The sequence below is a fragment of the Buteo buteo genome, chromosome 2 (assembly GCF_964188355.1).
Source record: "Buteo buteo chromosome 2, bButBut1.hap1.1, whole genome shotgun sequence".
NCBI lineage: Eukaryota > Metazoa > Chordata > Aves > Accipitriformes > Accipitridae > Buteo > Buteo buteo.
Genome location: NC_134172.1, coordinates 48,725,592 through 48,747,566, shown reverse-complemented (window position 1 = coordinate 48,747,566; position 21,975 = coordinate 48,725,592). Strand labels below are relative to the sequence as shown.

At 40.9% G+C, this 21,975-nt stretch overlaps 1 protein-coding gene across 1 annotated transcript in view; it reads left to right on the top strand.

Annotated features, from left to right (window-relative positions):
* The window catches only part of ITGA9 (integrin subunit alpha 9), a 230,939-nt gene that overhangs the window by 105,472 nt on the left and 103,492 nt on the right, over window positions 1-21,975 (top strand). The window contains exon 16 of the mRNA XM_075053853.1: window positions 11,805-11,960. Within this exon, the coding sequence (XP_074909954.1) occupies window positions 11,805-11,960 (156 nt within the window). The remainder of the gene's footprint in view (window positions 1-11,804; window positions 11,961-21,975) is intronic.

Sequence of the window (21,975 nt, the reverse complement as noted above, 5' to 3'; positions counted from 1 at the left end):
GCCTCCACAGTTGCTCCTTGCACTGTCTGATGTTTTTCCTCTGACACACTTACTGTTCTCTGATCTGCTCTTACTTCAGCCCTGCATGCCAGCCAATTTGGAAATGAACAGACCGTGGAAAAATATGTTCCAAAAGTTCATGCAGTAAGAAAATTTAAGAAAAGCTTCACCCCTTAAAATGAAACAACCTCAGTTTTGACCTAGTTTCATACCTAGGGCAAGCACATTTATTGCTGTTGGTGCTGTGTGCTGTAACAAAGCCACTTCCAAGCCTGGTGCTGCCGAGCATGCAGCCTTTGAACGGTGAGCTGCCCAAGGGCAGTGATGCTGTGCTACATACTCCCAAACTGCAGGGCAGTGAAGAGCTCTCATTCCCTTTGGAGCTGGAAACAAGGGTTGAAGCGGTACCTCTTTGGCTGGTGATGTTGAAAGCTACCTCCTGGCAGAGGTCTGCCGCGGTCAGTGTCAGAGGTGTTATTGGCCCCCACCACATAACTGGTTCCAGTTGGCTTATGCCTGAGCCCTGGAAAGATGCCATTCTCCACAGTACTGGCTCTTGATTTTTAATGGATTGCCATTTGTGGAGGAGGTAATTTTGTATCACAAGCCTTTACAAAAAGTGTACAGTGTGGTCAGGGTACCACGCAAATGATGATGACAGGGAGGAAAGCAGTGGTTATTTCTGGGACACCCCAGGAGAGCAGCTAGCCAAAAAGAGGAAGAGCAGAAGAGATGAGTTTCCTGAGAATGTCACACAGCGCAGTGTGCTGTCATGTCTCGTTGAGATTAATGTGAAGTTACTTTCTTCTGTGAAAAAAGTAGAATTAGCAGGTGAAACCACCGAGCCACCGAGCCTCCAACAGTTTGAATGTTGCTGAAATACAGCACAAGCTATTTCTGCTCCTTGGGTGCTGGCAGCTATTACCTGTATATGCTTTTAGGTATACTGAGAGCTGTTCACAGATGAAGTGGTTGGGAAGCCAGACAAAGTTGCTGTCTTTGGAATTGGAAGTGGTTTTTGTTGACTGATAAAGACAACATTTCAGCCTCTCTCCATTCTGGCATTTGTGTAGTTTTGTATCTCAGCCTGATGTGCTGAACACACACACACGCAAAAAAAATCAGCTCTCGGGGTGAGTCTGGTTGGCTTTGCCTCCATTAGGTAAGAGGAAGATGCTTCCATTCAAAAGAATAATCTGGACAGATGAAGATTATTTTACGGCTCTACAATACAAGGCAATATCTAGTGCAGATAAACTTGTGTTTTTATGAATTTTTGTTATATTATGTCTTCCTAAAACCAGAATTTTTAAAAAAGCTAATCCCCAACTGCCCCCGCCCCCTCCGATACTTTCTCCCTTATTACTCCCATTGGTTATTATCTCTTTTAGACCTCTGCCCAAGGATTTGTGTATATTTAGCTGCTAGGGCCTGCAGCTGGGTAGGGGCTAACTCTGCCCTTTGCCAGCTTTGCTGGCATCTCTTCCCTTGTCCCAAACCACAGCATATTCCAGTTATCCACTTAGAGTCATTGCATATTGTCTAGAGTAGTCTTCTGCGTAGGCCATAAATTTCTGTTGCCACCAAAGTGTTACATGTTATGGAAGTGAGAGACGGGGCTTTGAGGAAGTGCTGCTGTTAGGATAAGGACTCTTGTCCCGTTGGATAATGTATAAAATAATCAAAAGTAATCACATGCAGGCTGCAGATGTGTGAAGTGGCAATACCTGCACTTAATCATATTCGGTTAAAAGCTTATTACGGTAAATGCAGTATTGCCATTGTAAAGGGCCATTTTTTCTATCCCCTATGAACACACCTCCAGCTTCAGAGTAGGGATCTCAGCTTTAATCTGGGGAACTGTATGGTTTGCGCTTATTTGCAGAAACATTTGCCTTGTTTGTTTTTAAAGCCAGTGGAACTTGAAGGGGAAGTTTTGTTTTTCCTTGGTTCCCCTGAGAAACACACATTCATCCTGCTCCCATCCATGGGTTTAAACAATTGCCCTTTGTCATCGTACAATATCCTCCAGCCCAGCCATGTCTGAGAGCCAGGCAGCCGTATCCGCTGATGTTGTTGCTGAGTGGGAGGCTCTGCCTCTTTGTGAATGATCAGTGAAACAAGGGGAAAAGCCTTATCCTTGGTGAAATGAATGGCGAGCTTTCCATTCAGTCATGATTTCAGATGTAAATGTCTAAAATGACTGTGAGGTTCCTGAAATATGTCCTGATTCCTTCCTCTTCTTCCTCTTGGTTTTGTGTTGGTTGTGAGCAGATGCTGGGAGCCTGAAGAGACGAGGGTGTTAGTGAAGTGGTATCTGAATGATCAGAGGAGAATGGGAGGAGGAAAGTGGTGGGGAGGGAGATGACGCAGAGGCAGCGTGGTCATCAGTGTGCTTGTATGTAGGTATGTGCAGGATGGGAGACCTAGAGGCTAATGGCATATCCTTGGAGTCATCCGTAATGCTTGTGCTATATAATGGATAAGTTTCCTTCAGCTCTTCTCCTCAACATTACTTGGTTAATAATATTAATTCCTATTAATTAGGTTGTTACAGAACAGTGAATGGGAATTTGTCATCCTTAGAGATTTCATTGTTGCTAGAACAATATGCTTCCCTCACCCTCTTCAGATATCGCAGCTCATGTGCATATAGAAGCCATAGCGCAGGGGAGTAAAGAGGGTCCTGGTTTCAGAAGGTTTCTAGCAGGTACCTAGCATGTGAAACATGAATTGATATTAAACAGAAGTAGATGTCACAGAGGAGGTCCGTTCACATTTTTAAATTCATGTGGCAAAGTAGACAATCATAACACTTCTTCCTTTTACCTCTATTGATTTTAAATCCTGCTGTCAAGAGAATTAGGCTAATAAATACTACCTCCTCTATTTAATAGTGGAAGAATAGGTTTGGGTCACATTATTGCAACACTCATCCCAGGCCCACATTGTGGAGCTATCCATTCTCCCATGACTGAAGGAAGGATTTATATTTTTGTGTGTAAATACCTCCAGATTTCTTAAGTAAACTGTTCTCATCTCAATAGTATGTCAGTGAAAGTAAATGAACACCATTCTTCATGCACTCAGCCTTTCTTTCAGATGCATGCATGCGGGCGGGCAGGCTGAGCAGTGCATTGCTTGCTTTGCAAGACTTCCAAGGACCACTTCTATCAGCTCCGATCAATTGAATTAAAATACTGTCAGTAAAAATGTCAATGATAACCTTCTTTCATCTCTATCTATCCTCTTCTACTGAGGATGATTCTGCTTACTTTCAATCCTGACACAGTGCTCCTATTTTTTCCCTTTAGCTGTTTTTTGTAGGATACTGGGCTTAAGTAGAACATTTCTTTGTTCCATACATGTGTTTCCTATAAAGCTGTATTGATGAAATGCTTTTTGTCACAACAGCGTTGAAAGGATCATAACAATGTATTGTCAGGCCTTCAGTTCTAGGCACCTTAAAATGAAGTATCCATCAAAATATTTTTTCCACTGCTATTGTGATGTTTCATAGCCATCCAGGCTTTCTGTCTTCTGTCCTGACTCTTCTAGCAGATATTCAGGCACCTTGACCATTTGAGATACCAGGGTTAGAACTGAGGGGACGTCTGGACATCTGCCAGTTGGTATAGACCGATGCTTTTCTCAAACAAATCCACTGCAAATCTAGGGAATGCAGCAGGATAATCTCATTCAGCCCATAGATGTTTGACCTACTGATAATAAGGTGACCCGCTAGATATGAGATAGACATACTTTATGACAGTGTGAGATAAAGTGTACCCTAGGACCCAGATCCAAGAAAGGGTGTGGATCCTGTCTCAATTCACATAAACCTGTGTTAGATGCTTACTCCCCTTGAGAAGTGACAGGCACCTCCAAATGGGAGCAGGAATTTAGTCAGCCACTGTGGGATGGTCAGTTGGAAATGCTGAGGAGAGGAACGTGTCCTATGTCTTAGCCCTCCCTGGCTTCTGTGTCCTCTACAGAGATTTTGGGAGAAGCCTTTTGATTACTTCACCATTGCCTCTTAAGATGTGCTCGGAAAGGTGCTTCTGCCATTTTTTTACAGAAGGAGGAAGAAAATCTGTCTGGAGAGCAAGGGAATGAGGGAGAGATGGCTGCTCTCTCTTATAGAGCAGCTCAGGGGGTTACTCACAGCTGTGTAGAAGCAGGCTGAGCTCATGCAAAGACCAAGGGGCACAGTGCCTTGGAGGATCCCCCGACCAGCTACCGTCAGCTGCAAGGCTGCACTGTGCTTCCAGTCTGAGCTGCCACACACAGCAAAAGGGGTATAGGACCAGCAAGAAGGGCTCCTGACCACCCCTGTGACAGGCTGTGGTTTTGGGAAGGGGCTGGGAGGGTCAGTGGCTCTAAGGACAGCTTGTGTGTGAGATTTTGCACTGGAAGTTTGTCGGATGACACATACACACAGCTGTTTTTATCCCTAGCTAGATGTACGTATACAGGAAGAAAGCAAGAGAATGAGCAAGCAAATACAGTATATGAACCCTAAAGCTAACCGTGATGTTTTGACCAAACACCCCTCCCCCAGGTCCATGCACGTTGTCAGACTTTTAGCAGACCTGTTAGCATATACGATGACCCAGGAGCCAAGGGTCTTAAACTCCTTCTTCTCGAACAGCTTCATACACAGAGAGCCCTGTGTTCAGCTTCTGCACCAGCGTTGGAGAGGAGTGCTGTATAAAGGCCAACAGATCGTTGAATTAACTCATATTCTGGACCCAATGCATTTTAAGACACTATTAAAGGAAATCTCTTTAAAGCTTGGTTTTGATAAAATCTTGTATCAGCAGAATATGAAATGTGGTAACTCCAGTGGAAAAGTATATGATAGGATTACATATGTGCAGGAAGAGTCTGGATTTAATTATTGTCTCTATTCTGTGTATAATTCCCTGCTGAAATAGATCATATTTTCAGAAAGAGAGTAAAATAAATAAATGTTTGAATTATTACCCCTGTTCTTCCTTCGTGGGTTCTCTTTGTCACCTAAGTTCAGGTGTTCATTTCAAAAATACCCATCAGCTCCCAGACTTTCTAATTGTTTGTATTTCTGTACTGTTGATATTGCATGTATCCAGTCATATGTTACGGAGATTGGTTGTGTCTGGCCTGCTACCAGGAAAAAGCTGGGCATCTGAGCCCGACAGGGATGTTTTCTTCAGAGGGGAGTAACATGATTTCAGATAGTTGAGGAATTTTCCTTACTTTTCATCTAAAAAAACCCCATGAAAGACTGAAAGTGAACTATAAAAGACAGAAGGGGAATGTGTGATAAAAACTAACTGAAAACATTTGGTCCAATAAAAGACTCAACATTCAAATGTATAGATAGGATGTGAAACAATATTGTCATAATGCGGTTTAGTACTGAGCTGAAAGATCAAGGTCTGAGCTCACTAATACATAATATCATATTTGGGTGGCATGTAGTGACTTTTTTTACTGATTACCATGAAAGGATCAGTGATATATTATTGCTAAGCCTTTGTAACCTTTGACATGGAATATTTATGCTATTGATCGCAATCTCTCCCATGCCGACATCAGTAATACCTTTATCACTCCCCAGCTGATAGCGGGAAGCCAGATACACAGGGTTGCTGAGCACTTATTTAAACTCAGAGTGTGACTCTACCCAGCTGGGGTTTGGACTCGCAGCTCTTCCCTCGCTGTCTCAGGGTGTCCTCTTAATGCGCGCAGGCTCGTGGGCGCCTGGTGTTTATTTAACACCAGATTCCCCCAGGATTTGCTTTTTTTCTCCCACAACATCTTTACAGTTATCGGTGTTTGCCAAGAGGGTTTGCTGACCTGATAGAAACAGTTGTGTGCTGGAGTAATGAGTTTAGGAATAGGACAAAAGAAGCACTCCCATTCTTTCAAACTCTAACCCTAAAGAACACTCAAGGGTGTGACACCCTGCAAATCCTTTGCTCTTTTTTTTTCCCTGCTCTAAACTTCGGGATTCTTCAGAAGCCTTGTAATGTTTGAAGTTTAGCAACAAAGAGTATTCGCCTACTTGTTGAATTGTAGCTGTCACAAGATCTTAAAAGAAAACAGAAGCATGTACTATTGAAACATCAGGCCTCTGATTGCATTCATATGCTATTAATTTGACCAAAAAAAATCACCAATAATGTTGTAGATGAGCTTTTACCAACCAAGTAAACTTCTAGTTCTGCCTCTTCTCTGGAAAAGAGTTTGCAGTTGGGTTTTTTCCCCCCTTTAACTACAGTAACATCTTAAAAAAAATAATAATAAAAAATATATATATTTTAAAAAAACAGTTTGTGTGTGGAATGGAAACTAGGTCTTTTCTAGACAATTTTGGCATGACCATGTTTTGTCTGCCTTTGGAGTGGGGAGATACCAATGCTAAAATTGTGCCAACCTGAAATAAATTACTACAAATTCCAGAATATCTTTATCAAAGTAAATGCAGGACAGAGGAAAGCTCTCATGAGGACAGAGGTGGTTTTCTTTTGCACAGGATTAGTAGAGGGTTGAAAGTATTAACTTGCACTGGGAATTGACACCAGGGGATTTAAACTTGGACTCAGTAAGTGTTGCAAGGAACAGGGCAAGGAAGTTAAGTTGCTCCTTGCTCATTTTCAGGTACAAGAATGATATGTGTACAGTAATTCATCTGAAATGAATGGAAATCTGTCTTCCAGTTTAAAGCCAATTTGTCTAATTGGTATTTTCATTGAATTGCATGGCACTTAAACCTTGCGTCCTGAATGACTCACAGTTTAGCGAGGGAGGCTGAGATAATAGGAAAAGGTAACTCATTTTGAAGTCAAGCGCTGTCATCTTATTGACTGATAAGCTATAATGTATGTTTATTAAGACCTACAGCTGATATTTCTTTTGATAAATTGTGGAAGTAGTGGCCTTTGGCTCTGAAGGCTGGTGGACATTTGAGTCATTTTTGATATTACTGAACAGGGAACTATTTATATCTTTGCACTGAGTTGAGGATTTATGTGGCAGTGACCCGAGAGCTGATTAAAGTGTTATGCTGGATTAGCATTAGCACGATGGCTTTTATACATTTTGGAGCATTAATAAGTTATCTATTAAATCGGGATTGTCAAATTTATTTTGTGTTTTAAGGCTTTAAAAAGTCATATAGTCTATTATTAGTGCTTGTTTAAAACTTGAAATAAATATGTTTAGACTAAAAGTTTCAAGTCAAGTGTTTTAAAAGCTAGGTTCTTGAATTCTTTCTTAGTCATCAAACTAAACAGAACTTGATTCTCAGAAGTACTGAAAAGCTGTGCTGAATCCACTAAAAGTTCTGGAATCTATGCATGGGTTGATGTCCTCAGGATCAAGTCAGAGGGAGTAGAAAAAAGGCCCAACATATCAGAGAACTTTCCCACAGAGAAGGAGGAGAGAAACTCCAGAAGGACATGAACAAAGATGAAAGCAAAGGGCAGCCATAGAAGTCACCCTGAGGGTTACTTGTATTTCCTCACTTGAAGCTGTTGAAAATGACTTCATAGTCATTGCTTTAAAGGACCACATTTAATCCTTTATCCTGCAGGACTCTTGCAGTACATTGTGGGGATTATTTACATCTCAATTTATTTTTCAGCCCATTGGCTGTAATTAAAAATGGAATTTGGCACTCTCCAGAGCACCTGCTGGAGACTTTCACCTTGTAGAAGAAAGTGGATTATATGTGATGATTTATTGGCCCTGAATGTACCGTGGCACTGAGCTGAAAGAAAGCTGAAATGATATCCAGTCCTCTCTGGCAACCACTCACACCATGAACAGAGTAAATCCAATCCCTTGACTAAAACCCCTTCTTGTTCCATCCAAATTTGCCCGAGTTCCTGATGTGTGGGGGCTCTTGGTAGCACAAAGTTAAGGTTGGAGAAGGCAGCAGCTGCCTGCCAACTCAGTGTGCCTTTAGGATGTCTGAATCTGTGCCTGTGTTTGTGTTGTCATGGTGTGCCTTAGGCTGTGCCTATGAGAACCGCAGAAAATGATTTCTTACAATAAACTCCATCTTCGAGAGGGAATTGGAAATTATGTTCAGAATCACAGCTCCAACATTTGATCATCGCTCTGTGATTACTTTTCAGATTTCTAGGACTTTTTGGTACTAAAGCCAAATAGAAATGCAGTCATAAATCTGGCAGAGGCTTTGCTTGCTTGGTTTCTTCTCCCCTGCTATGCCAGAAAACAAAAAGGAAGAAATATGTGGCTATGCCCAGCTTCTACCACAGCATTTAAAAAATGCGTATTTCTTTGAGGTGATTGTTTTGGGGAAGGAGATGGCAAGCCTGCTCTTTGTTAGGGTGAGCTTTCAGGACCATGGTGTCTTTTGAAACATCTCTAAGTGCCTTATTTCTTTCTTAGATGTTCTTAAAAGTGTGCTCTTTTTTGGACATGGAGTTCTTTGCCTTTGCTAGATAGTAGTGAGGGATCATCCTGTAATACCCTTGATAAAACCCCAGCTTGTTCATACAAAACCAGCTTTTTCTTCAACTCAGAGTCATGTCACACAACGTGCCTCACAGGAAAAGATAAAAGATCCCGATGAAAGGATACAGCTGACTAGGGCTGTTTCCATTGCATGAAGGGATACTGGCAGAAGGGTAATTTACTGGGACTGAAGTCTATTGATTTCTGCAAAAGCCTTGTTGCAAAAGTTTCTTATGTCCAGAATGAAATCTGGTCTGAAAGAGAGAGAAAGAAAAAAGCCCACCACCCTAGAGAAACTGCTTGTAAGAACAAGAAAACTACATGGGATAGCTCATGGCTTGTGGGAAACTCAGCTTCAGGTCCCCAATCTAATTCAGGCACAGTGAAAACTTGCAGCAGTCTAGTAACATCCAGTCTGTACAGACTGGATATTTATTGCTGTTACTCACTGAACCCTTGTTACATGGTTGTTTCTGTTGATAATGTTAACTCCTTGGATATTACACTTGTTTTAATGTCCTCCAGACATTTTTCCATTAATGAAGCTGTGCTGTCTGTGTGCTATGATTTGCCAAGGATGCTTTCTCATGATGCAGAAGTGACTTTAACTTTCGACACTTCCTCAGCATAGCAGTGTCATGGTGAAAAACACTGAATACGTATAAAAGATGTTTGTGGAAATTTTCCCTTGGCAAATCCACTCCATTAGGGCCATGTAATGGATACAAAAAGCAACACATACAGTTTCCTTGACTCGAAGGATTTTTCAGTCTATCTCAAACCTGATTGTCATTGCATCTTTTGACTTCCTTTTAGAAATCAGGAATACTTAAAAGCAATCTGTGGGCTGTGTCATCAGTATATGATTCAATGACTGGAAGTGGTACGTTTAGGTAGACTGAAAGAGAAAGAAACTGGGTGTATTTCCAACCTAAAATAGTACTTTTCCAGATTGTGTTTGGGCAAATACTCATTATTCTCTTTACGTGCTCACATCCCAGACAGTCTGTGGTGTACCTGCGAGGCAGAACTGTCTTACTGAGCACAAATCCCACAGACTGCTGCCTTCGTGTTTGTAGGATTGTGAGCAGAAGGGACTGAACATGTGGCAAAATTAATAACTGGGTAGCATTCATACTTTCATCCTTAATTAAAGACAAGTGGGCATGTGAAATATATTTCCCCAGGGCTGTGGTGAGGGAATATCCACACATGTAATTAATCTAGCTGCTGGAAGTCACAATTTTACCACTAAAATGAAGCAGAAAGAGACACCAGTGAACAATATGGGCACGCTCCAACATTCATTGAAGTCAATGGGAAACTTGTCTTTTGACTTCAAAGGGCATGGGACCAAACCCTGCAAGATCATATTAAAACACTTAGGAGTCATTAAGCACTTATTCTTGCCATACTGCAATAGCAGAGCTAGAAAAACTATAGGTGGATTTTGATTTAACCCACTCCCTACATTTTTAATAGTTCCATGTTTACACAGTGGTTGCATACAGTTGGATTAGGTGGCGATTTGCCTGATGATTTATTGTGTTTGACTGTTGCTGCATGGCATGCTCTTCTATAGTCTTGTTTCTCTGTATACGTAGTCTTGTATGCTTAAGTTAATACACGTGATGTTCTGTGAGAGCAAAGCTAGTAGCTTCTGTGAGTTGTAGTATTGTTATTTGGTAATCTCAGTATGGTACAACTCCTACCTCGAGGGTGGGACTATGGAGGGGGCTGAAGGCGTCAGTGTCTCTTCTGCTGAGGGGATTAGCAGTGCCCCAGAGCATGCATGGTCCTTTTTATGGGATGGGGAAGAGGTCATAGAGCTGCCATCACTTCTGCCACTATGTCCACTGTCAATCGGTGTCCATTACCAAGAACACACAAACTGCTCTAAGCAATGCACAGTCTAAAATTTCGGGTGCTCTGGGCTGCTGCTGGGTACGGGGCCATGGCAGACATCGGTAACGGGGGAGGGAATTCACGGGCTGGCTGGAGGCTTCAAGATGTAGAGGGGAAAATGTCATCCAACCTGGTCTTTGCTATTATTCACCTGGCTAACCGATGATTTGGGCATTTGGTTAGCCAGTAATCTTTGTCTGACTTCAGAGACCTGTGGCCAGTCAACTTATTAGAGAGAGCAAACGGTTGCCTTGAAACAGATCAGACAAGGTGGTCAGAAAGCCAGTTAGTGCCCCGGTTTCCCACATCTGGAAGATGCAATTTAAGTTGCGTTGCATCTCAATTACTTGTTGTGGTTGGCAGGCTGTGTTCAGAGAAGCCTGCTAACTGATGCAAGGCGAAGTTGAGAGTTGGTCCATTTGAAGATTTGTTGTGCTTACTTATGGTATTTATTGCCTCAATTTCATCTGAGCTGAATTCATGCTAAGTTTTTAAGTAAGTAAAATTTAAGAGGAATCTTTGCCTATGAAAAGGTAGAGCATTTGCCACTTCTGTTTTCTGGTAAATTGGATTTTGGAAGTCAGGACTGAACAGAGCACAATGAGCATTTTGTCCTCATACAGCAAACTGGATTTAGGCATCACATGTTCTGACAAATGGTATGAGCTTGGACTCCAACAACAAGAAAAGACAATCCTTTTGTCCCTTCAGACCAATAATGTGGCACCATTTAATACATCTGGTATGAACCCTAGAATATAGCAAATAAAGAAACTGAAAAACTTATTTTCTTTACATACTCAAAGTGTTAACTGTGCTGAGGGTAGGGGGAGCTGTGAGTTTTGCTTTCAGAACTGTGCTGGAAGATGGCTTGTCTTGCCCCTGCATGTCTGTAATCTTGTTTTATAGCCACATTGGTATCTTTACCCATCCATTCATTTCATTGATATTGCAAAGCAACAAGGCAAGGTGGAGCGTTTTTTTTTTCTTTTAATGAGTGCAGCACACTGTAGGTCACCTTGGTCGAAGTCTAGGATTTAGAAACGCCAGAGATGAAGATGATTTGCTCTTTGCTTCTAGTGGAAAGACTTCCTAATTTATTTTATGTTTTAAGAAAACATCTTGGTTTTATTGAAAAACACTTGATTTATAGGTGTACCAAATATGCCCCTGCTTCTGTGGAACCGAGTAGGTCCCAAAAGAATAACTAGTTTTTTTCTTGACTTTTTTTTTTTTAACCTTCTAACTTGTTTTGGTATAATGTGCTTATTCCCATTTGGCACAGAGAAGAATAAAGGAAGTAGAGAAGCCAGCTTCCTGCCAGCAGTGTTGAATATAAAAATCTACTTTAATTTTATATATAATTGTTGCATATAAAAATCTGCTTTCCTATATGCATAGGTGAAATAGCTGTTTGTTTTCTTTTACAGAAAAGAGTCAAAGATGTCATATCTCCAATTGTATTTGAAGCTGCATACAGCCTTGGGGAACACGTGATAGAAAGAGGAAAAGAGGGCAAGGAACTACCTGCTCTCAAGCCCATTCTCCGCTGGAAGAAAGGACAAAAGATAGCACAAAGGAATCAGGTCAGATTTGGACTATGTTCTTTCCCTAGAAGGCCTGTGGGTGAACTGACAGCAGAAGTGGATGTAAAAGGGGACTGCCAAGCCCTGGGTCATTTGCACACAGTAGACTTTTTGTACAATACCTACTGTTGCTGACATCAGTGCTTCTCCATGACATAGTAAAGACTTGTGCTGACAAGGTTGGGCAAGGTGAGGTTACTTTCTTGTTTTAGGGTGTTTGTGCTGGGAAGAAGGAGACTGAATAAGAGAAAGGATGAGAAAGATTCTGCTCCTTCTGGTTCTTCCCTTTCTGTAGGAGGTTCTTTTGAAAGGCTTGTCCCTGGTCTTCTTTCCAGGCTGAGCCTTTCTTAGTGCCAGAGGGACAAGGCTGGCTCCAGGACGGCACACGGGAACTTGGCCCTCTGCATGAGGGGAGAATGGTGAAGAGAATAAAAAAAAATTTGCCTGGCCCAACTGCCCTGTTTCCTTGAGGGCTCCTCACGTCCTCACGCAAGAGAAACGTGCCCCTGCTGTTATTGCAGGACATGCCGTGCTAAAATAGGATGGTTTTCTTTCAGAGAAAGTAGAGTGTAGTAAGTGAAGCCGTGTACTTGTTAGGATCCTATTTTGTTCCACTGCAGCACAGAAAACCTTTTTGTCTTTAATTTTGGTGAGAGCAAGAGAATTCCCTTAATTTTGAAACACTTTCGTTGAGAGAGTAGAGACCTTTTTTTTTCTTTTTCTTTCTTTGTCTTTTTCTTCAAAATTGTTCCCTAAAGAGTTGAAGTGTATGTGATTATCCCGCCTCTCTTGTTTGTCTGTCTCGACCTCACTAGTATCTTTGGAAAATGCTGGCCGATTTTGGCAGGTTTTGACAGCAATGATCAAGAAAGTGCTTATGAAGGTATTAAACACCTTCAGGGTTCATGAAGCAGGCACTCATGTGGAGGAGAGAGACCCTGTTAGTGACCTTCTGAAAGACTCCAGTTTGAGCGTGGTTCTTGTAGGTGCAGGACAATCTGCCAAGGAAGGAGCCTGCAGGACAATTCAGCCTCCCACCGTGCTGGCACCAGAGCATCCAACCATGAAACTTGAGGCTCCACAGGGAAATCAGACTTCTTCTGTGGCTTGCAAAACTTCTTGTGTGTCAAAATTGCAGGATAATTTAGGCTGGAAGGGAGCTTTGTAGATCCAGTTCCTTGCTCAAAGCAGAGCCAACTTAAAAGTTAGATTGAGTTGCTCGGGGTTGCATCCAGTCAAGTTTATTTTCCAAAGCGTGCTTACAGAATTATGAGCTGGCATTGCTTGTGAATAGGAAACTTTTTTTTTTTTTAAAAAGCTGTGAAAAGTCTGTCTGGAGTCTGAGGCTTTTAGCAGTCAATTGTTAGATCTGGTTTTTAATCCTGGGAAGTTCATGTGTATTAAGTGATGCTTGCATCATCATCTGTAACATTACTTTCTGATGCTGCTCATAAGGATATGTTATTTTGTTGAAATTGCAGGTCCCTGAATACTACTACTACTAAAAAAAAAAAAGTCACTAAAATGTTTAAAGAGATTTGCTTTGTCATGTATCCAAGTGTTTTGAACTGTATTTGACTATAGTCCTTGTACTTAGAGAAATGAGTATTTATTCAAGTATGCTTTATTTTTATAAATGTATGAATGAAAGATGCATCTAAGAATTATTTATTTTTATGAAGAGGGATTGTGTGGCTGTTACATTTCTGAATGTTGTATTGTGTCAACAATATGACGGGAATTTGTGGAGAACTTTGGAACTTGAGCATTTGAGCAGCATGCTAAGCATTACATGAATGAAAGTGCTTGAATGCTTTACCACTGGATTTAAACTCAAAAGGTCACATCTTGCCCTGCAGGCATAGTCTCGGATCAATATTAAAATACCTAAATGCTGAGATTATAGAGCAGAAACAAAAATATGTTGGGAATTTCCCTGACTTGTTTTCTTGTGTAATTTGGATGAGATGGAGCCAGTCTAACAATCCCTTTCCATTTGCTTTCCAGATGTTGTTCACTTAGCTTAGTAAGAAAAGGATTTTGACATGGGGTGTGCCTGCAAGCGTGCTTTCAGCTAAGGAAGTGGGAAGAGCTTCAGAGTTAGTGTGGCAGTCATGGTGGCAAAGCCCTGACAGAGTAGCCTTGAGGCATGGTGGCTGGGTCCTCAAAGACTGATTTCATGGGAAAATCAGGACGTAGTGTTCTCTTTTGGGATTCTTCTTATCTCACAAGTAGAAATTGTTTTAAAAGCCCAAGAGGGATAGCAAAAAGCAAAGTTTATATAATAAAGGATTTACATTTTCAAAGAATTTAATGATTATGGAGGGACCTTACATTTTGGAAGTCCAATTCAACACAGATTTAGTGGGCTCTGTTTTCAGAAGATAACAGCACGGGTGAGGGCAGGTAGACAAGCTTAGTGTTAGTGCTAGTACTGAAGTCTTTAAATGTAGCTAGTTGTGTGTGGTTTTCAAAAGCCCTAGATCCTTTTGATCTGGTAATAAGTGGCATTTTGAAATCAGAAATATTGCATCTGTTGCTTCAAGGCACCATTGAGATACTGTTAAGAGACTGACACTTCTCTAAAAAGCCCAGGTGGCTGGGTTTTGTGAATGAATGCAGGAGAAGAAGCTGGAAGTAGTGAATAGCTGAAGAAATGGGAGGGAGCTGTGATTGGGCAGGAAAGGGGTAGACTTCTTTCAAGATCAAGGTCTGCTAGACCTACTTGAAAAGCCACACATCTTGCAAACATGTGGGTTTTATAGTCACCTAGATATGATTTTATTTAAACTAAAGTGATGTTAAAGCTGAAGTGATCACTTTCACTGGGATTTTAGTTTGTTTTTCATGAACCAGATGTTCCCTGCATGCATGCATGACTTCCCAACAAGAGTATACAGCCCTATGGCTCACAAACAAGGAGGCAGGAAAGCCATCAAGAGGCCTCTTGACATGAGAATTGAAGATTATATTGAGCATATGAAGTTCTTCACGGTGCTTTGCTCTAATGCATTAAGGAGTCAGCTTGGAAATAGTGTTCATGGACGCCCACCACCAGAAGTGACATCTCCCTAATGATATAATCACAGAAAAGGATTTTGTTGGATATTCATCCTTTAAATCAGTATTACATTATATGTGAGAGAACAGTCTGGTCTTGTAATAATCACTTAAACCAAAGCAGAGCTACAGTAGTAAAGGATTGGATGGATGTGGGATATCATTCAAAATGCTTTTATTTATTTATTTTATTTATTTTATTTTATTTATTGGTCACCTGTATTTTAAAAGAATGCAGCTTTACTGTAAGGCAGTGCAAAATGCTTGTGTTTAAAAATAAAACAAAACCAAATGTTGACTCTTCAGTGAAGGAGCCTGCCCTAATGAACTGTTCTTGAAACAATCAAAACATGATAAATAATTTGAACATCTGATTGATTTGAAGAAAAGGATCTTAACTGAAATTTCCTAATGAAAAACATGCAATTTGGGGACTTGATGTATTGGCCATTTTTTGTAAGCAAAGAAGCTCTGATACTTCAAAATGAAGTAGTAATGTCATTAAACTGGTCTGAGGGACTATTTGGCCCAGGATACAGTAGCAGTTGGTTTCTCATAGACTTAATTATTTTCTTGGTTCTTGTATATGCTTACCAGAAACGATGGGTGCTATAGCTTGGTGTATTTTTTTGTGATAGGAAAAGCAAATACTTAACGGTTATATGTACGTGTCTATTGATGGATGCCTTGGCAACTTGTACAATTGTTGGGTGGAGACTGGTTGTGTGGAGAAGATTACAGTTTTCCAAGTTGTAAGTGGCTAGCCAGCTCAGTTTTTCTCAAATAGAAAATCTCTGATGGGTCAAGATTGGGTGGGGGAAAAAAAGATTCTACTTTTTGAGTGTGTATTATGAACTTTAAAACTTCCCACCCTGAGGATGACTTTCCATTAGTTTCTTTGTTGCCTCCCAAATCCAGTTGCTACCTCCATCCACTGGAAAAAAATATTAAGTCTTCTTCAGGGAAATTAATGTGTATTTAGAACTTGGTTTGGCTTAGTTCGTTGTGAGTGGTTTGTACTATAACATTTATTTTTGTATACCCACTGTATAAATGCATATCAACCAAGGAGGAGAAAGATCTCCTGCCAAATACAGTGGGGATTTGTTCCTAGTAGTATCCAACAATATATCTTAGAGTTCAAAATGCGGTATGCTAGAATTCTGCCTGTTCTAAATACTGTAATAAAATCACCTGCTGTTATGTGGATGGAGACACCGTTTTTGTTATAGGAAAATGTTCTCAGGAGATTTAATTGCGTCAGTGTCTTCAGGACTTCGTGAATGGCCTGCCATAAAACTGCTTGTAAGTTATAAGAAGAGACAGAAAACGTTTAGGACGTTCTGTTCCGAGCTATGCTACTGACTTGCATTGAGAATTTGGGTACAGTGCTGCACCTCCAGGTGACTGAGACTGCAAGTCTCTGGGATAAACTTCACCTTTTTAAAGCAAAGGAATATTTTTTTGATATACTTGTGTTGGAAAAGCACATAAATTAGCTTAGTTGACAGGTATGCAAAAGTATAGGAGGATTTTTATGGAGCTGAATTCTGAAAACCTTTAGTGATTTTGTTTTGCTGCACAAATAATGCCATTCTCTGTTTTAAAACATGCACACACTCCTCCAGTTTCATACTGGGACAAAGCAATGACAGATCTAGGCAGGCTGAAATGTAGTGTCCCTACACATAGTGTGGTCCAGGTTTGTCAGTGATGCCTTCTCCAGACCAGAGATCCTTGTGTGTCTGCTTGAGTCAGGTCACGTCTCTGCCAGCAAACTGAGCTGTGCCTGGGGCATTTCTAGGCATTGGAGTGACATCTTTATCGTGGTAAGCTGCTGGAATGGTTCTTGGCATGTTTTTAGCCTGTGCCAACTACTGCAAACCATTCCCAGGCATGGGTCAAGAGTTAGGACGTTCCTGTCTTGGAGGCCTCAGTACCTTAGTATACCTGTCAGTAGCTGGATAGGTGGAAAGTTTGAAGATTAATTGACTTACACCCAGGCACATAGGAGGTCTCTGGGAGACTGCAGGATTCAGCCTAATTGCCATGTTTCAGATGAAATGTCTTGCCACTAAACTCTTTGCTCCTTGGGCAGGGCAAGCTCCCAAATTATCATCTGCGTTTATTCTTGCAGAGATCCACCATGTGCCACTCTTCCTGTTTAACTGCCATTGTTTACCCTTTGTTTGGAGTGGGATTGCTGAAAGTGATGATTACTACTCCTCCCTCTGCCATCCCTTCAGTGGTGTCTGTCTTTTGCTCTAGACAAGTTTGGTCAGAATCGGTGCTGAACTGGCAGGGACTGGGTGCTGTTTGTGCCAGGAAATCTGGAAAGGCCCCACCCTGAGCATGTACTGAATTAGGCTGAGTATTACATTTGCTTGCCTTTTTTTTTTTGTTGTTGTTGTTGTTGAATGGCAATAAAGAGGAAAGATTTACAAGTCTGGAAGAGATTCAGAACTGAACAAGAACAGCAGGTGTCCAGATGTATTGTACCTCTGAAACGTTTATAATTAGCAAACTCGCTGAAGTAAGAACGAGTAGAAATCAGTGCCTCAGATGGTATGCATGTTTCTATATGCTCGTTCTTAAGCAATGACAGGCTTGGACAGTAATTGTCCAACTTGTTCATAATCCTGTTTAACAACAGAGAAAACACAACTGAGAATGTGTAAGACATGGATTAATCCCCAGGTTTAGATCTCATGGGCTTCCTAAAGAACAATAGTCAATATCATGTGCTAATATGCACATGAACACAGATATATAGAACTTCATGTCTTGGTTTATGTGCTAGGGGAGGGTCAGACTACAGGGTGATCCTCTCTTAGGTGGTAGGACATGAATTATCTGATTTACTTTACAGGTTCTTCAAATAAATAGGTAGAGAAAGGAGAGATGATCACATAAGCATTTGCAGGCTGAACCTTAACTTAAAATCCTACTGGGTACTTTCTGCAGTTCAGCATAACAGCATGCATTTCATTTCCAAACTCCTCTGTGGATGGAGAATTGTAATTGTAAGAAAGGGGGAGTTCTGCTTATGTGTGGAGCTGTAAAAGAAAATTGTAATATTCTTAAAAAGCCACAGAGACAGTTGACAGACTTCAGGAAGCCAGGCTCCATTAGCTCTGTTCATATCTTTTCAGCAGTTTTATGAAGGATCAGTATAGCTTAATTGGAATACCTAGCATCTTGAGAGGAGATAATATGATAGTATTAGTTCATTCAGTTCAGAGTACCTCAGTGCCACAAAATCCTTGTCAGTTCAGACTAGCATTCATAAATGCAAAAGCACTGAAGTGCAGGTGGATTATAGGAGAGGACTTTCACATATCCTTGGGGGTCTAAATGAGCTAAAGATAGACATAAATTGCATACCTGATGATTTGAAGACTTTTTTTGTGTTTCCAGCTGGCAAAACAGCTGCCACATCTGTTTTTCATTCGTCATTGTTATTATGCTTTTATATTTTTAATTACACAATTGTGTGATGAGTAACAAAGGTTTTGACTCTTGTGTTAAAATGTTTAAGTATGAAAGCATCCTGCGTGAAAAAGATTCATCTTACACAGTTCCACTTTTAGTAGTAGGAATAAGGAGCTTTAGAGTAGAAAATGTTCTTGAATATCTTTAAAGAACCCTCCTGAGAGGATATAATTGAATTATTCTGTAGTCATCCAAAATAAATGGAAGACCATTTAAGACAAGACAGGAAAATATATTGAGAAATGTGTTGCAGAAATCCATCCTATAATGGTATGGAGAGATGGGACAATTAACCCAATAGGTCTTTCCCATCTATTGTTCTATGAATTTATAAGGTCTGAAGTCTTGTAAAATGAGAACACTATTTGGATGATTTGAACTGTTAATGATTTAAAAAAGAAAAAATTGCCTCAGCCTGAAAAATGAGTGAGTCAGACCAGAAATCTAATAAAGGTCTGAAAGGCTGGGGGCGTATTTCTGTTGCCACCAGTTGTAATTCTTCACCCCAGGAGAATATGAGGACAAAAGACTGCGTTGTTAAATCCACTCACTGCTGCGAGGAATAACTAATACATATGTTTATTAATTTATGCTTGCCTTCAATAGCTAACAGGTTTCATGCCTGATCTTTCCTAAACAGCTGACTTCATTTGGGAGTTCCTGTTCCTCTTATATTTGAGTGTCCTCTCTCCTTTTTAGCTTGGTCCTTCAGCGCAGTTTTTAGCACTTACTGAAAGCAGGATGCAGCTAAAATAGAGGAAAAATGATTGCATTTGGCCTTAGATGGCTTGACAAGTGGCAATGTGCTAGTCATGAGCCATAGGCCCAGAATCTTCAACTCAATAAAGTGATGAATTTCCCTGTAGCCTTGCCCACCTGGAGAACTTCAACTTACATGGTTGCACCCTTACTAGTGTAGTAAAATAATTATTACTGGCCAGTTTCTGTTTTCTTATGCTAATGCACTATAAATGAGCATCTGTTTTCTTTGCATGAAGACATGTTCTAATGAAGTCTACATGGAGCTGAGGGAGCTTGCTAGCTAACCTTGGTCCCCTGTACCACGCAGTACCGGCATGGCTCTTTGGCTTTGTAGTGAGATTGTACTGAATGCTTATCGCTCCCTCGGTATTCCTGCCTTCGTCATGTGTTTGCTCCACCTCTCATTAGCGGTATTGTGGAAATCATGCGTTCTCATTTTAGCCAGCACATCTGATGAAATCCTGCAAAGTTTTTCACAATATTAACTGTTTTTCTAGTGGAAATTTAAATCAGCCATTTTGCACTTGGCTCAGTAGGATATATAAATGGACCATTTCCATAAGTAGTATAGTGAAGCATAGGATGTCTGGGGAGAGTCAGTCACTATTTCTATTTCTGTGGTCAATAGATCTGTAAGTAATAGCTTTATTTTGCAGGCAACTTGAAAATTTAAAGACAAAATAAATAAAGGTCTAAAATCAGGCTCCCGTATCTATATTTAGGCACATTAATATCTAAGTGATTGATTTGTAAAGCTGTAGAAGAGGAAATAGTTCCTAGAAAAGGCCGTGAGATTTGCTTACAGCTCAGTACTTTTGAAAATTGGATCACATATCCTGGTCCCTAAATAAGGACCCAGGAACCCAGCTTCACCAGATAACATGGTAATGGCCATATAGCATCAAGATCTAAAAAGTAAAAAATTATTAGACTAACAAGCCCCCTTATCCTGCATTCTTTAAACAGAATTGCTTTTGTGTTACTAGCATGATGTAATCACTAAGTCATCGCTGCACATACTATAGGGTATGGTGACAATTTACAAGAAATCGATGTAGGCATTGGAATACTGTATTCTTAACCCAGATTATTTTGCATAACCTAAGTTATGCTGCTGAAGTGCAGTTTATGAAGTTAAAGGAATGGATACTCAGTTACCAAAGGCCAGCCCTGCCACCTTTTAAGAGGTGCTATCTGAACCTTTTGTAGACTGATGTGTGAGGAAGTAGTTAAAGGCCTGATCCAGAGTGAACCACTATTCTCTTATCTAGACCAAAACCCAACTTGTTTTCAAGGGTTCTTTTGAGAATCTCATTTCTCCCCCTTTTCTTCAAGCATTGTCCTTCAGCTGTCACTTTCACTTTTGTGTGAAAGGATGGGCACAACTCTTACTGGAACACAGTACTGGCAACCTCTCAAAGTCTTGATTGCGCATTTTGGCTACAACTTGGAATTTCCATATACTTCCCTGAATTTTGGGAAGTTGAATGTCTTGAAATACTGGTTTTTTTCTTTGTTTATTGGATGATTTCCTGTATTTTCTGTGGGCAGAAGTGCCATAAAGACAGGTTTTTTTGGTTTTCTCTGTTTCCTGTTCTCTTCCCTACTCCCAGAAACATAGATGTGTTTAATTTTAGATAGCCATTGAAAGGAAGTGAAGCAATTTAGTGAGATAGGTTCGAAATCCCAGATCACTTTCCTCTGAGCAGAGAGCTCTGACCATTAGGCTGAAGTCAGGCTCCTTCTTGCTTGTTTTACCTCCTAGCAGCATTCCTTAGCATCCACCATCAGCAGGAAGGAAAAGGAGAATATCTTCACACCCAACAGCCGGGAGCTTTGTGCTTAGGATGCCGTAGGATGCAGGAACTAGGGATTCATCCTCCTCCTACTTCCTGAGGCAGAGGACTGTACAATGTACCCCTGGCCTTTACCACCAAGTGTGGAATTTAGTCCACTACCTCTCTTCAAGAGGCAGAGTGGACACAAAGGTACTTGCTTTGAGGCCCTGATCTGAGTGCCTGTCTAGACATATCCCCTTCCTTATCAGCTGGCTCTAGGTCTTTCCTTACTGTACATTTAATTGTGTACAGATGTGTATATTCACTCTTTATAATTAGTATATCTTAAAGTAGGCTTTTCGACTTACCCTCTGGAGGACATGGGCAACATCCATCTCTGCAAACCTTTCAGGATATATCTGCCACATTCCTTGACCTCCCAAGAAGAGTCATCTTTTCTGCCCAGAAAAGTTGCCACACAGAATTTGAGAAAACCGTTTGTCTGGGAAGCTTGGTGACCTGGTGGGAACTGCTATGGAGCAATTCCCCATAGCTGCTGGGTTCTGTGTGGCAGGGGAGAGCACAGAGAGGAATTGTGAACCCTGGAAACACTGGATTTGCTCTATGCTTTGCTGTAGATCTGGTGATTGCAGGAAGTCCGACAGACTCACTGTGCATGCACTTTACGTTAGCTTTGTGTTTGTACAGTAAAGATGTGTCCTAGAAACACTGAGGTTATCCTGTCCCTGCTGCTGAGCACACAAACACCTATTTTTCTCCTGGAAATGCCAGACAAAAGTGTGGTGGCCTTGAGATAAGAGATGCAGCTGTGTTTCTTATTCAGGACAATTTTTTGGCCTTTCCCCGCGCTCTCCCACCCTTGCCCCTTGAATTTTTTCTTGTATGTATTTCTTATGTAAAGA